Source organism: Pseudonaja textilis, chromosome 3 (genome assembly GCF_049901715.1).
Source record: "Pseudonaja textilis isolate UNSWEBS1 chromosome 3, rPseTex1.2, whole genome shotgun sequence".
In the NCBI taxonomy this organism is placed as follows: Eukaryota; Metazoa; Chordata; class Lepidosauria; order Squamata; family Elapidae; genus Pseudonaja; species Pseudonaja textilis.
Window position 1 is genome coordinate 9,647,200 of NC_141992.1, and position 16,366 is coordinate 9,663,565.

The following is a 16,366-nucleotide window of genomic DNA, read 5'->3' on the forward strand; positions in this document are numbered from 1 at the left end:
GAAACTGTAGGCTGTCCTGAGTTCCAGGCTTGGTTGAGGCTTGCTGGATGATGATGTAATGAAAGGGCTTTGGGCAATTGCTATAGTTTTACCTGGAGATCTTTGGTATGTAAAGTATTCTGGCCCAGGCCTTAATGGCCCACCCATTAACAAAGGTGGGGGTGAGCTTCTACTTCTGAGGTGAGTTTCTGCTTCTGAGTTTCTACTCTTTTTTTTAGGGGAACTATTCTGCCTTTTTAATATTTCCCAGGATATTTCATTTTTCTAGGAGACGGGTGGATGCTAACTTCTTACAATGGGAAACAAGCCACTATCTTAGCATCTTGTGTGGACCAGGCTATATTTACCACAATGAGGTATATTTGTTTATGGACATCATGTGAAAGGAATAACATTGTATGTAGTTAAGTTTAAAATTAAACATGATGTATAAACCCAGCTGCATAGTTAGTATTGTAAAAAGGAAATAATAATTAGACTGGTTTTGCAGATGGTTTCTTAATGCAAAGATTTCAGTTTCATCCTTTCATTCAATAAAAGTTGGATTTAATATTTGGAGGGAAAAGAGGTTAAAATCACAACATAGTTTAAACTGCTTTTCTTTCATTTTTGTTTGCTGAGTTGGTCGTACTCTGCTGGCTTTTCAATGTTATTTTTTAATTTGTCTTATGCAGAATAACGGTGTCATGGTCTTGAAAAGTGGCAAATGGTCAAAATTTTGTACTTTCCATATATTACTCTTAATAGTTCTTAGATTAAGGGTGGCTGCTGAATACTTGTTTTTAATCAAGAGACCTCACAGCAAATGCAATTTTTTTTTTTTTGCAAAGATGGGTTTGCAATAGAGTCAACTTCACGATTCCCAACAGGTTAACTATAGCATTAACCAATTATTGCTCCTCCTCTAAAGTCTATCCTTCTGAGTTTAGCTCAGTTCAGATTTCTGGGGTGTCCTATTTGGCCCCAAAATACTGTTGATTCTCTGCCTTTGGGAGCGGCAGCTAACAAGATGTGTACAATGAAGATACAGTACTAAATTATTTCAGTCTGTTTTGAAGGCAGCATAAGAACCTCCGAAATAAAGGATGCATTTGTTTGGATCCTCTTTAAAAGACAATTCTATGTTGTCTTTGGTTTGGTAGCAGACTCATCAAAGGAATAAAACAACAAATTAGACTAGACTAAAGGGACGTCATGACTGATCATGTTGAAGGAACCCAACCAGGGGTGGGATTCTATTGGTTTGCACCTATTCGCTAGAACCGGTTGTTAACATTCTAAGCAGTTTGGAGAACCAGTTGTTAAAAGAAATTACTGGCCTAATCCTGTAAGGAAGGCAGGAAGGAAACATTCTGGTGTTGCTTATAAAACTGCCTCTCTGTTAACCCTTATTACATTCTTGGCAGGACTAGACTTCCTGTCTCAGGAACTTCTCTGGAGTTTTTTCCCCCTCCTTTGCTGGTACTTTGTTTATGTGGAGTGACCATTCAAAGTTACAATGGCACTGAAAAAAGTGACTTATGACCATTTTTCACACTTATGACTGTTGCAGCATCCCCACAGTCATGAGAGGCCAGGCGAGGAGATGCGTGCCTCGATGTGAGTGATATTGAGTTGGCCACGCCCAGCCAATAACATGACCAGCAAGCCACGTCCACCCAGTCACATGACCACCAAGCCACACCCACCACCTAAGCCATGCCCACAGAACTGGTTGTTTAAAAATTTGAATCCCACTCCTGAACCCAACCACTGGCTATGCTTATACAACTGCAGAGTTCAATAAATGAATAAATACATAAATAAATAAACTTGTCACCTTACCCATTTGGGTTTTTTTAAAGAAGGGATTGAATCATATCAAATCAGTTGAGTTTGCTTACCAATAAGCTACTGAAGTTCATGATTTAAACTAAACGATGTCAGCATAGCAATAGCACTTAGACTTATATACAGCTTCACAGTGCTTTACAGCCCCCTCGAAGTGGTTTATAGAGTCAGCCTATTGCCCTCAACAATCTGGGTCCTCATTTTACTGACCTCAGAAGGATGGAAGGCTGAGTCAACCTTGAGCCTATCAGGATCAAACTGCTGGCAGTTGGCAGATTTAGACTGCAATACTGCATTCTAACCACTGCGCCACCACAGCTCTTGGTTGCACAGCATGTTGTATTCCAGCTACCCCAGTTTGTAAGTGATCTGGCTAAGCATTTTAGAATCCAGCAAGAGTCATAACACCTATAAATCAAGTTATTAACATAAACCCTGTGATTTATTCTGGGGGCATGTTAAATAACATACAGTACTAGTTGTATTTTGTTGGCTTGGATTTCCTGTATTTATTTATTCATTAGATTTTTATCCTGCCTTTATTACCTTTATAAATAACTCATGGTTAATATACACAACATTCTTTCCTCCTCCTATTTTACTCACAAGAGCATTTTGAGGTGCATTGGACTGAGAGAGAGAAAGTGACTGACCCAGTGTCATGCAGCCAACTTTCCTGCTTAACTGAATGGCCCAAAATCACCCAACTGGCTTGAATGCCTAAGAATATAATAGAATAGGAATAGAATGGAATAGAATAGAGCTGGAAGGGACCTTGGAGGTCTTCTAGTCCAGCCCCCTGCTCAAGCAGGAGAACCTATATCATTTCAGACAAGTGACTGCCAGTCTCTTCTTAAAAACCTCCGGTGATGAAGCACCCACAACCTCCAAAGTCAAGCTAGTCTACTGGTTAATTGTCCTCACCATTAGGAAGTTTCTCCTCAATTCCAGGTTGCTTCTCTCCTTGATTAGTTTCCATCCCTCATTTCTTGTCCTGCTTTCTGGTGCTTTGGAGAATAACTTGACCTCTCTCTTCTTTGGGGCAGCCCCTCAAATATTGGAGTATTGCTATCATGTCACCCTCAATTCTTCTTTTCTCTAGACCAGCCAAACCCAATACCTGCAGCTGTTCTTCATATGTTTTAGTCTCTAGGCCTTTGATCATCTTAGTTGCTCTCCTTTAAACTTTTCTCCAAAGTCTCAACATCTCTTTTATAGTATGGTGACCAAAATTGGTTGCAGTATTCCAGGTGTGATCTTACTAGGGTTTTTATCAAGCGGCACTAATATTTCACATGATCTAAGGCGGAACTAGAAGTCACAGTTTCCTGGTGACTGACCCAAAGTCACCCAGGTGGCTTTCATACCTAAGGCAGAGCTAGAACTCACAGTCTCCAGGTGACTGGCCCAAATCACCCAGGCAGCTTTCATGCTTAAGGTGGAACTAGAATTCACAGTCTCCAGGTGATTGGCTGAAGTTACCCAAAGCAGGACTCACAGGCTCCTAGTTTCTAGGCCAAAACCTTAACACCATACCCAACTGGCTCTATGTATTGTCTGAATATCATATCTGCTTTAGGAATATATTTGCTTAAAGGAACAAAGACCGCATTGGAGTAATTTTCCCCATACCCCAAAGTCATATTCAATACAAATGTTTATGCATTATTAAAAAGGGAAATTCTTACTGTGGCAGATCTTTCACTGTCTTTCCGAAATCAGGATCCGAGGCTGTTTTATGGCTGCCATCTTTTGATTGATGGGTTTCCGAAACTCGCATGACTATGTAACGCTGTGATCCTAGGACAACAAATGTTTCAATAAGATCATTGATTTGTGACTTATCATCTGGATCATCTGAACATACGGATGCTCCCATCAACAACCAACATCCTGAGGTTCCTGCTATGCCTAAGGCTGTCAATTCTTAACCATGATTGTTTATTTCTACTGTTTGGATTTCTTAGCTGAACTTCAACTTTAACCGCTTAAAGGTAATCTCTTTGAAAGAGCTAGATGGGTAATTTGGACTTTAGCCAGGCACGATTTACCAACAGCCAAACACCCCAAGAATTTTGTGTAGTTTGTCTTAGCAGGTTATGAGTTAAGCTATTATGCTTTGCCAAATTTGATTTATAGCTTGGTATGCTCAGTAAATAAAATTTACCACTGGTGATTTTTCAGTAAATCGTGCTTATAATTAGAACTATTTCTTGCAACCTGTATACTCCATCATGGTCTATGTTGCATTTTCATGCACAAAGGACTTAGCAAAGTGGGCTATAGACCATCTGTTTCTACTCAGGGTACTATTTGGTGGGCTGATCATTTGTAAGTGTACTATACTCCTGCAAGCACAAGCTATCTTATGCCAACGTTTTCCCTCTATAGTAGTTACACCTTTTCCAATCTTATCCTCTTGAGAACTTTTAACTGAAGAGCTCAAGAAGAGCACTTCTCCTTCTCCTCCTCCTTCTTCCTCTTCTTTTTCCTCCTCTTCCTCTCCCTCCTCCTCCACCTTCTTCCTCTCTTCCTTCTTCCTCTCCTTCTTCCTCCCCTTCTTCCTCCTCCTTCCTCCTCTTCTTTTCTCCTTCCTCCTCCTCCTTTTCCTCCTCCTCCTCCTATTCTTCTTCTCCTTCTTCTCTTCCTCCTCTCCTCCTCCTCCTCTTCCTCCTTCTTCTTCTCTTCCTTCTTCCTCTCCTTCTTCCTCCCCTCCTTCCTCCTCCTTCTACCTCTTCTTTCCTCCTTCCTCCTCCTCCTCTTCCTCCTCCTCCTCCTCCTTTTCCTCCTCCTATTGTCCTTCTTCTCTTCCTCCTCTTCCTCTCCTCCTCTCCTCCTTCTCCTCTTCCTCCTCCTCTTTCTCCTCCTCTTTTCAACACTTTAACCTTTCTAAATAATAGAATGTCCATAGGGTTTAACTCAAGTACGTAAATAGTATTGCATTAAAATCTGCATTGAATACTACAATGCATCAAGATTCAAAACGCTACAATTTAAAAGAAAGAAAGAAAAACTGTTATAGCACCTTGTACTCTTGATGGGAAGTCAATGGAAGAGAAGCGGCTGTTTTGGCAGCTTTCCAAAATCCTGAAAAGAAACTCAAAGAATTTGGTTGGGATTCAGTTCACGTACCTGGGAGACGATGAGGGTACCCCAAAATAGGTACTGAAATCAAGAGGGAACCGGCGCCAGCGCCTAAGAATCCAATCCACCATGCTCCAACCCACAGAGAATTTTCCGGCGTAAGATCAATTCTGGGAATAAAACCAGGAAAAAAGTCATAAATTTTGAGAAATCCAATCAAATCTGTCTCTCTGGCTTTGATAATTTAGAGACAAAGCTAATTCACACAAGCGTGAAATGTAGCCGTTTCTTTCTTCAAAGATATATTAGTTCCTTAATTGCTTGGGAGAAATTTTTCAAAAGGGACATGCTTTTGTAAAGGTTACGAACTGGGCATCACCAGAAAAAATAAATCAAAGTCGGTGTACTTTGCTTTAGGCAGAGCTAAAGGATAATTACAATAACAACAATAAAGCATGCAAACACAGAGAGAGAGAGAGAGACAGAGAGAGAGACAGAGACAGAGAGACAGAGAGAGAGAGAGCCTTGGACTAGCTTTTCCCACCCAGTCTGAGACTTTCTGGTTTGTTCGGGGTGCATTTGACAAACTGAGACAGAAATAACAATCGTGTTAATGATAATCACAGTTCCAAGAATAAGGAAAAAAAGAAAACTAGCTGTGTAAAGTTTGCAGGTGGACATCTAGGGCTCCCTTTTTACAACTCTACAATCCCTTAATTTGGGGTAGAGTTGGATGAGTGGATGGATCTGAGCATTTACTGGCCGATGCCCTTCCCGATGCCTATATGGAGTTCACAGCAGATTTTTTTTTTCTTTGTGCCCGAGGAGAGAAATATTTGACACCACCTAGGATTGAACTCTCAACCTTCTGAGTGAGAGGCAAGCGTCTTCACCACTAGGCCACCATGCTGGATATCTAGGACCAAACTGATCATTTTAAATATCTTCTTGCTGGATCTTAAGCTACTCATCAAATGGGAGGAATGGATGAGATATTTAAATGTCATTGGATAAACAACTCAATGGGCTACTCTTTAGAATGACAAAGAATGACAAAGTACAAAAAGTAAGGAAACAGAAAGATGATACACAGGAGAAATTCCTAAGGCTAATTGGAGAACTTGAAGCTTACAGCAGCTGGTCCTTGAATTACAATCATTTGTTTAGTGACTGTTTGAAGTTACACCTGCACTGAAAAAAATGACATAACCAGTCCTTGCCCTTATGATCATTGCAGTGTTTCCATGATCAAAATTTGGGGGCTTGGCAATTAGCATGTATTTATGATAGCTGAAGTATCCTGGGGTCACATAATTGCCATTTATGATTTTCCTAGCCAGCCTCTGACAAGCAAAGTCAGTGGGCAACAGATTCACTGAACAGCCCTGTAATTCACTTAACACCTGTAATGATTCGTTTAACGAATGCAGCCAAAAGGACAATAAAATTTACAACTACCTCAGTTAGCAATGGAAGTTCTGGTCTGAACTTCAGTCGTTGTCAGCATTCCAACCAATCAACTCCAAACCAATAAACTCCCAAGACAAGCAATTCCTCAAAGTTCCATTTTATTAGAGTTGTCATATTGGCACATCTGGGAAAACCTGAACCTGAGAATTCAGGGTTTTCCCTTCCCAAAAGAGAAATCAAAGATCCATCCCCCTGCCTCCATCAGTCCATCATGTGGTCCAATCAAACTGCCGCCCCCAACTGGAGACATCCCTCCAGTCACTCCCCTCCAGGTGCAGAGCGACATGTCCTTGACACTCTGGGAAAGAATGTTGTTGTGTCTAATCTTCTGCCTCACTAAAAAATCCCCCCTCCCAAATTCCCAGGAACTGAATGTGGCAGCCTCAAAGCTCCCAAGAGAAAAATGGCTTCCAAGACTAAGAGTTGTAAATTGAGGACTAATGTAATGTAATGAATGAAAGTCATTCTGGATAATGCTGCGTAAATGCCAACAGAGCTGTGAATCAGCTGAAATATCAAATGGAGTGGTTCAGCTCTCTTGTAACACTCTGCTGACTCACATCACCATAGCATACCTTTATTGTATTCTAAATTAAACCTTGCCCAGGAGTTATTACCATAGTTACCATTATAGTTTGCATGGTGCGCTTTTCCTTTTAACACAAACTATCCACCTGGTGATGAACACTTAAAAACAAAGCTAAGAATTTCTCATGGCAACAGTAATACGTAAGAACCAAACCAGAAGTGGACATGCTTTAAAAAATATATAAGAATGAGGCCTGGAGAATTGTGGGTTTTCCCCATTATATTTTAACTAAGAATTGAGTGTGGAATTTTAGGAGCTCAGAGAAGCTCTAAGTTGAGGGTGAGTGAGTTGCTACCAACTGCCATTCCTAGATTGGTTTTTCTCCTGGCAACTTGGAGATGAGTAGACTTCAACTCCCAGAATTCCCTAGCCAACTGTGCTGGTTAGGGATTTCTGGAAGTTGACGTCCACTCATCTTCAAATGTTAATGTTGAGAAACACTGCCTAAAACAGTGGTGGCTAACCTTTTTGAGTTCCTTTGCTAAAAACTGTGTGCGTGCTTGCGCGCGGGCATGCTCACATGCCTGCACCCAGAAGGCAATGCACACACACAACCCTGCCCCCTGTGCATGCACGTGCAATCCCCCCACACTGCCCCCTTACCTGCACTGAGCCTCCCAGCTGATTTTTGGCCCATTTGAGGCCTTTTTCGGCCTCCCAGAGGCTTGAGGAAACCTTCTACAGGCTTTGCAGGCTGAAAAATGGGCCTGTTTCACCACTTCCAGTATTTCCGGAAATACAGGAAGTGATGAAACGGGTCTACTTTTCGGCCTGCAAAGGCTTTCCTCAAGCCTCTGAGAGGCTGAAAAAGGCCCCAAGCAAGCCAAAAATCAGCTGTGAGGTGCACACATGCACAATGAGGTAAGTTTGTCTGCAGCTGACATGCCGGCACAAATGGCTGCGTTCCATCTGTGGCACGCGTGCAATAGGTTCACCATCATGGGGCTAGAAGATGCTTGGACTTGCATAGTGTCTGGACATCCAGATTTACACCGGAATATCTTACTTGAAATACCTCTCTGAAAATGCTGACATTTATTGAAGCTACATCCCTGTTGATACTGGCTTTGATTCTACCTGACAGAAGCATATCAAGAGAGGGGCAGAAAGTTCCCTGGGAATTTTGGAAGGGTTGATGGAAGGGAAGAGAAAAGGAGCCAGGAACTTACTGTCTCCCAATTTCAGTGTAAATATTGAGAAAGATGCCTCCAACCAAGTAGCCGGCTGCTGGGCCCAATATGGCAGCGGTGTAGAAAACAGCTGAAAAGAGAAAGAGATAACTATGATATTGGCCAAAGTTCAACATGGAAGATGTTGGTGTTTGCTCAGGCTCAAATTGGGGCAAAGAAGGCCACTGCGGGGAGAATGGGACAACTTGCCCCAGCCAACTCACCACAGCCAACTCACCACAGCCAACCCACCACGGACAACCCACCACAGCCAACTCACCACAGCCAACCCACCACAGCTAACTCACTGTGTGATAACTTGCTGCAGGACAATTTAGCAATTCTATTTAATTATTGAAAATAAATAAAAAATATTTTAATTTTTGCCATTCACATTTCATTCTGCTCCCCCTTTTGCATCCTTTCTTTAAAGATTCGATCCCATAATTTATTTGATATTAGTGTAACTCTTGTCCTATAGCAAGTTGTCCTATGGTGAGATGGTTGTAGCATGTTTTCCTGCAGTGAGTTGGCTGTGATGAGTTGGCTGTGGTGAGGTGGCCGTGACGAATTCTTATAAACCCACTGCCGGAACTTATAAACTTCCCCAAGTTTTGTTCAGTGATTAAGTTGAAAGGGATTCAACTGGCAATCTAATCCAGGGGTCTCCAAATTTGGCAACTTTAAGACTTGTGGACTTCAACTCCCAGAATTCCCCAGCCATCATATCTTACTGGGGATTTCTGGGAGTTGAAGTCCACAAGTTGCCAGGTTTGGAGACTTTTGCTCTCATCCAATCTCTTGGACAATGTAAAGATTGGAACACATGATCCTGAGGATTCATTCCAGAGGTGGTATTCAGCCAGTTCTGACAGGTTCTGGAGAACCAGTAGTGTAAATTTTGAGTAGTTCGGGGAACTGGTAAATACCACCTCTGGTTGGCCCCACCCCCATCTATTCTCTGCCTCCTGAATCCCAGCTGACTGGCTGGGTCTTCTTTTGTTGCCCTGCACAGGAGAACGGAGCTGGAAAGCAGGTTAGTGGGATGGGGAGGGAATGGGGATTTTACAGTATCCTTCCCCTGCCACGCCCACCAAGCCACACCACCAAGTTACAGCCACCAAGCCACGCCACAGCCAGTGGCCATCAACTGGAGAACCTCTGCTGAGGTTTCTTCTCTTGTTCAGTGAGGACTGTCTGATTCAGATGGGCAGCATACAGATTTGATAAATAAAAAATAAAATATGTTGGATGATGTCATCCTACTCATTCCATCATTCTGTAGACCGCAGGACTTACCAATATACACAGGAGAATAGTTGGACTTGACGTTTTCATCCAGGTAGGTCACCCCAAGGGTGTAGAGCGGCGTTGCTCCAATCCCATGTAGAAACTGACCAAGCATGAAGACAAACTGATAATTAGAGAGGGTGGAGACACTTTCTGAGCACCACACGCTTTGATTGGAGGAGCACGTGCCAATCTCCTCTGAAAAATGGACTTCGTATTGGCTGGTGGTGAAGTGAGGCAGGGCGAAAATGAGGGAGCCAATCCCCATGATCAAAACTCCCCAGCCCAGCCACCGCGGTTTATGCCCGTTGCCCCCAAAGTAACTGACAAACGTCAAACACACACAGGCCGCGATGTCGTAGGAACTGGCAATCAACCCGCTTTGGTAGCTCTGGAGGTCGAAGCGCCGTTCGATCGATGTAATGACGGTGTTAACAAAGCCGTTGACGGTCATGCCTTGCAAGAAGGAAGCCACACACAGGAAGAAGAGAACTCCTTTGGGGGTGTTGAAAAACTGTAAACAACTTGGGGTGAAGTCTCCCCACCCACACACCAGGACCTCCCGCTCCGTGGAGATGTATTTAATGCCGCCGTTGAACCCATTTTCGTTGGGGGATGTCGCCTCACAGAGAGGCTTCATGCAGGAATCCGAAGGACTGTTGGTGTTGGAGTAGAATGTCCCATTGCTCAAAGGAGTGGGGCAGGATTCCTGGGGACTGGGGCTATCGAAAGGAGGACTGTTCTCCGCGGAATTGGGTGCATTGGAAAAAATAAGCTTGTGGGTGCAGTGGAAACCATTTTCTCCCACCATCTTGTGAGACACTTCCATCACACAGGGTCAGTTGATGTTCTCAGATGTCTCTCTCTGTCACTCTTGTCCTTCCTCAAGCTGGCTTGGATCCTTGTGGTTGTGGGCTGAAGTCTTGGTCTTCAGAAGAAGGGATTTTGTGGGAAATAGATAAATTAATAGGTGGACCAAGGAGAGATCCTGAAACACTTCATTCTGGGGGGAAAAAGAAAATAAGAAAAATCAGTAAAATATCAGAATAAGTCTCCCAGTTCTTGAGGGACCGTCACACAGAAGAGAGGATTGACTTCTTCTCCAAAGCACCAAAGGACAGGACAAGAAATAACAGATGGAAGCTTGTCAGGGAGAGATCCAAACTAGAATTGAGGAGAAATTTCCTGACAATGGGAACAATTAATCAATGGAAAAGTTTACCTCCAGAAGTTGTGGGTGCTCCATCACTAGAGGCTTTCAAGAATAATCTGGGCAGCCATTTGGCTGGGACGGTATGGGGTTTTTCAGTTTGAACAAGGGGTTGAACCAGAAGACCTTCCATCCCTATGATTCTATGTTCAAAGTCAGTGGTCAACAACTAGTGGTCTGTGGACCACTGGTGGTTCATGAGAAAATGTTGGTGGTCTGCAGAAAAATTATTTGCATTTTTTATATTACACTACATACTACTTATCTTTTTTAAAAAATTATATTAGTGGTCCACAGCAGGGGTGGGATTCTACCAGTTCGCACCTATTCGCTAGAACCGGTTGTTAGCATTCTAAGCAGTTTGGAGAACCCGTTGTTAGAAGAAATTACTGGCCTAATCCTGTAAGGAAGGCAGGAAGGAAACATTCTGGTGTTGCTTACAGAAACTGCCTCTCCGTTAACCCTTATTACATTCTTGGCAGGACTAGACTTCAGAAATGTCTCAGAAATGTCTCTGACCACCAAGCCACACTCACCACCTAAGCCACGCCCACAGAACCAGTTGTTAAAAATTTGAAATTCCACCCCTGGTCCACAGGATTTAAAGTTATGAATTTAGTGGTCCCTGAGGTCCGAAAGGTTCTAAGTAGCATTCCTGTTTATTATACAGAAATCATAGCATGTTCAGGCCAGCCCTCTGGTGGCCCAGTTCTGCTTGAACACATGACGTACTTTGGACCCTGACTGTGTCTGAGCCCTTTTTTGATGACATGAGTAAACAAGTAATCGTATCCATTTCCGTCATCCGAAACACGGTCTAAAGAATGAGTCAAAATAATATCTTTATGGCTTTTGGTGTCAGCTTTGGAAGTCATATTCCACACTGCCAGATAGCCCGAGAAAATGGGAGGGAGGTGATTTTAATTGAGTAGTTCTAAGTAGACAAAATAAAATGCTTTTCTTAGTTCAAGGTTTTTAAGTGTGGCGCAGTAGAGAAAAAGGATCTTACACTGGGATGGATCATGATTGGTCCAGGTGATGTGATGATGGGGAAAAAAAGGATGGATTGTAGTTTGGGATATTGTGGGAAGTCTAGGAAACTTTTAGTTTCGAGATTCCACAAATTTGCCAGGTGCTATTCTAATAAAGGTACTTTTGAGACTATGATTGTCTCGGAGTTACTGATTGGAATGGAGGTTTGCTGGAATGCTGACATTTTGATTGACTGTTCCGGTCATCTGCTATCATGGCCAATTCTTTCACGTCAGCAGTGCTGTATCGAGACCACTTAGTCATTTGGACAGCAGCCATTTTCTGGAATCTCCCAACCTCTATAAAGGAGGTTGAGAAGTTGTCAACTCCATCTTTTGGTTTTGTTCTCTGAGAGGGTGAAAAAAGAATCAGAATACAATAGAACAGAATACAAAATAAGAGAGTTGGAAGGGGCCTTGGAGGTCTTCTAGTCCAACCCCCTGCTCAAGCAGGAGAACTTATACCATTCCATACAAATGGCTGTCCAGTTTCTTCTGGGAAACCTCCAGTGATCGAGCACCCACAACTTTCTGGAGGCAAGTCATTTCACTGATTAATTGTTCTCAACATGAAGTATTAATACCACTTTATAATGCCTTGGTAAGGCCACACTTGGAACACCGCATCCAGTTTTGATTGCCACTATGTAAAAAAAAATGTTGAGACTCTAGAAAGAATCCAGAGAAGAGCAACAAAGATGATTAGGGGACTGGAGGCTAAAACATATGAAGAATGGTGGCTGGAATTGGGTATGTCTAGTCTAATGAAAACAAGGACTAGGGGAGACATGACAGCAAGAATTCCAACATCTAAGGAATCACAAAGAAGTGGGGGGTCAAACTATTTCCCAAGCATGAGAGGGCAGGACAAGAAGCAACGGGTGGAAACTAATCAAGGAGAGAAGCAACTTAGAACGAAGGAGAAATTTCCTGACAGTTAGAACAATTAATCAGTGGAACAACTTGCTTCCTGGAGTTGTGGTTGCTCCATCATTGAGTTTTTCAAGAAGAGATTGGATAACCATTTGTCTCAAATGGGATAGGATTTCCTGCCTAAGCAGGGGGTTGGACTAGAAGACCTCCAAGGTCCCTTCCAACTCTGTTATTCTAGTCATGTCAGGAAGTTTCTCCTCAATTCTAGGTTAGGATCTCTCTTTGATAAACTCCCACACATTATTTCTTCTCCTGCCCTCTGATGCTTTGGAGAATAGGTCAACCCTCTCTTCTCTGTGACAGCCCCTAAAATATTGGAAGGCTCTTATCATGTCACCCCTTGTCATGACCAGGGGTGAAAAGTAGAAAATAAACCATTATAAGGTGTTTAGAGAGGCCTTACTATCCTAAATCTTTCAGCCTTTGGTGAAAGATGCGGGCTTAATCAGTACCAAACTGTCCTAAGGACTTTGAAGCTAAAATTCAAAAGTCCACTGACATACTAACCCAGTTCATGACTTAATGAAGGGTTGTGTTTGAACAGGGCTACCCAGTAATAATTGATCTGCTGTAAGGAACTGAATTTGCCTTCGTCCATTAGGATATTGAGAAGAGAACCTTGATGAAACTTCACAATCTGTGTGGCATCAGAAGCTCCCCTATAAAACCTTAGTAAGACCACACCTAGCGTACTGCATTCAGTTTTGGTCACCACGCTATAAAAAAGATGTTGAGACTATAGAAAAAGTGCAGAGAAGAGCAACCAGGATGATTAGGGGACTGGAGACTAAAACATACGAAAAATGGTTGCAGGATCTGGGCATGGCTAGTCTAGTGAAGAGAAGGACCAGGGGAGACAGGATAGCAGTCTTCCAATATTTGAGGGACTGCCACAGAGAGGAGGAAGGGGTCAAGCTATCTTCCAAAGCACCTGAAGGCCAGACAAGGAATAATGGATGGAAACTGATCAAGGAGATATTCAACCTAGTAACAAGGAGAAATTTTCTGACAGTGACTTGCCTTCAGAAGTTGTGTGAGCTTCATCCCTGGAAGCTTTCAAGAAGAGATTGGACTGCCATCTGTCAGAAATGGTGTAGGGTCTCTTGCTTGGGTGGGTGGGGGGTTGGACTAGATGATCTATAAGGTCCCTTCCAACTCTCTGAATCTGAATCTGTGTTTGATCCTAGATATTCCCTAAAAGCCTTTTCTCCCAGTGGACACTGAGTTGAATTGCAGACGGGAGCAAATGCTGAAAGAGATTTTATATTTTCCAATATTTTTTTTTAGGGCAGGCATGAGAGCACCATGGCCCTCTGTACAACAGCCTGCAATTGACATCCTTCCAGAGATTGGCATTTATGACATTAGGTAACCTCAATTTATGGTTGTAAATAAATGTCACTGTATATATACGTAACTGGACAATCTAGCCATCTTTGACTAGTTGCAACTTGACCTGGGCTTCCTCCAAACCTGGTGGTCTTGGATTGAATTGAATTGGAATGGAAATTCCCCAAATCCCAGCCTACATCCTTGCGGAGAATTCTGAAAATGTTACGACAAAAGTGTGATTACCACACATGGAAATACCGCATGCAGTTCTGGCCACTATGATGCAAAAAATATGTTGAGACTCTAGAAAGAGTACAGAGAGGAGCAACAAAGGTGATTATAGAGGACTGGAGACTAAACCATCCGATGAATGAGTAAGGGAACTGGGTATGTTTAGTCTAATGAAGCGAAGGACGAGCGGTAGCATGATAGCAGTGTTACAGCAGTGTATTCAGAGGAATATTCCAGGATTTGAGGGGCTGCCACAAAGAGGGGGGGATCAACTTATTTTCCAAAGCCTCAGAAGGCAAGACAAGAAAACCAGCAAATACCACCTCTGACTGGCCCCGCCCCCATCTATTCTCTGCATCCCAGGTCCCAGCTGATTGGCTGGGTCTCCTTTTGTTGCCCTGCACAGGAGAACGGAGCTGGAAAGCAGGTTAGTGGGGTGGGAAGGGAAGGGGGAATTTTGCAGTAATCTTCCCCTAGGAGGGGAGAGCGAAAGGAGATTTTACAGTATCCTTCCTCTGCCATACCCACCAAGCCACACTCATCAAGCCACACCCACAGAACCGGTAGTAAAAGTTTTTTGAATCCCACCACTGGTTCCAATATTGGAGGGGGCTGCTACCAAGAAGAGGGGGTCAAACTGTTCCCCAAAGCACCTGAGGGCAGGGTGAGACACACGAGAGCAGGGGTCTCCAACCTTGGCAACTTTAAGACTTGTGGACTTCAACTCCCAGAGTTCCTCAACAAGTCTTAAAGTTGTCAAGGTTGGAGACCCCTGCACTAGAGGGAGGCTTATCAAAGACAGGAGATCCAAACTAGAATTAAGGAGAAATTTCTTGGCACTGAGAACAACTAATTAATGGAATAGCTTCCCTCCAGACATTGTGGGGGCTCTATCACTGGAGGTTTTCAAAAAGAGACTGGACAGCCATTTGTCCACCGAATGGTATAAGATCTCCTGGTCAAGCTGTTTGTTGAACCAGAAGACCTCCAAAGTCCCCCCCCTCCTCTGTTATTCTGTATTTTGGCATACACACATCAGATAAAAATAAAACAGATAATCAGAGTTGGAAGGGACCTTGTAGGTCATCTAGTCCAACCCCCCACCCACCCACCCAAGCGGGAGACCCTACCCCATTTCTGACAAATGGCAGTCCAATCTCTTCTTGAAGGTCTCCAGTGATGGTGCTCCCAGAACTTCCAAGGACAAGCTGTTCCATGGGTTGATTGTTCTCCCTGTCAGAAAGTTTCTCTTTATTTCCAGGTTGAATCTTTCCTTGTTCAGTTTCCATCCATTATTTCTTGCCTGGCTTATGTGACACATTAAGATGTGTGGGCTTCCACTCCCAGAATTCCCTAGCCAGCAACCATCAAGATATGAACAATGGAGACGATCCAAATATCCAAGTAACTGTTGTGGCCTGTCGGCCACCGGCTCCTCCAGCATCCGAATCAGATGGTGATGAGGAGGTGTGGGTATCAGGAGTCAGCATCAAGGCAACCTGAGAGGTCCGAGGGGGAAAAGAGAGAGAGAGAGAGAGAGAGAGACAGAGACAGAGAGACAGAGAGAGAGAGAGAGGCATAGTCTGGGCTGTCCATCAGTTCTCAGATGAAGAGCCAACAGGTCTGGAGGTGGCTGATGAGGAAGAGGAGGAACAGCTGGGTCCAGGGTGGGGATGTGAAGAAGGCAGAGGAGAGGAGAGCAGTGGAAATCTATGGGCCGGTCCTTGGGATAGAAGAGCCATTGCTGCTAGCGAAGCCCCATCCTAGCTCTGGGGATAAAAGGCAGGGGGTGGAGATGAATAGATGTGGCAGACAACTATTTATCTTTCGAATGGATGGACTTGTTAGCCTGCTTTGAGAGAGAAACGTTTTGCTGGGGCTGCTGGAGCTCCTAATAAAAGAATCCTTGAGTTAACTTCAGAGGGTTTGTCGCGTTTGGGGAGCCGGGTCAGAACAGTAACACATAATCCAATTAGAAGCAACTAATGATAAGAAGTAGGACTGCTGTGCAAGTTTATTCTGTAGCGAGTGTTTCATTAATTCTGCTCCGAAACAGGACAACTCCCATGGGAAATAGCTCTGAAGCCAAGGACGTTCTCAGTTGAGGCATTTCACTTTCCTCTTAAGAGGCAAAATGGAAACTTGGCAAAAGAGGAACTAGAACAAATTGCATTTCACGACTTATTGTATCGCTGGG

At 43.4% G+C, this 16,366-nt stretch overlaps 1 protein-coding gene across 2 annotated transcripts in view; it reads right to left on the reverse strand.

Annotated features, from left to right (window-relative positions):
• Window positions 1-16,366, reverse strand: part of SLCO4A1 (solute carrier organic anion transporter family member 4A1) — a 50,672-nt gene that overhangs the window by 13,068 nt on the left and 21,238 nt on the right. For both annotated transcript variants that reach the window (XM_087928906.1, XM_026697283.2), the window contains 4 exons: window positions 9,442-10,435; window positions 8,143-8,233; window positions 4,963-5,084; window positions 3,519-3,630 (listed from right to left, as the gene is read on the reverse strand). In XM_087928906.1, coding sequence (XP_087785032.1) covers window positions 3,519-3,630; window positions 4,963-5,084; window positions 8,143-8,233; window positions 9,442-10,261 — 1,145 coding nt within the window. In that variant the 5' untranslated portion in view covers window positions 10,262-10,435. The remainder of the gene's footprint in view (window positions 1-3,518; window positions 3,631-4,962; window positions 5,085-8,142; window positions 8,234-9,441; window positions 10,436-16,366) is intronic.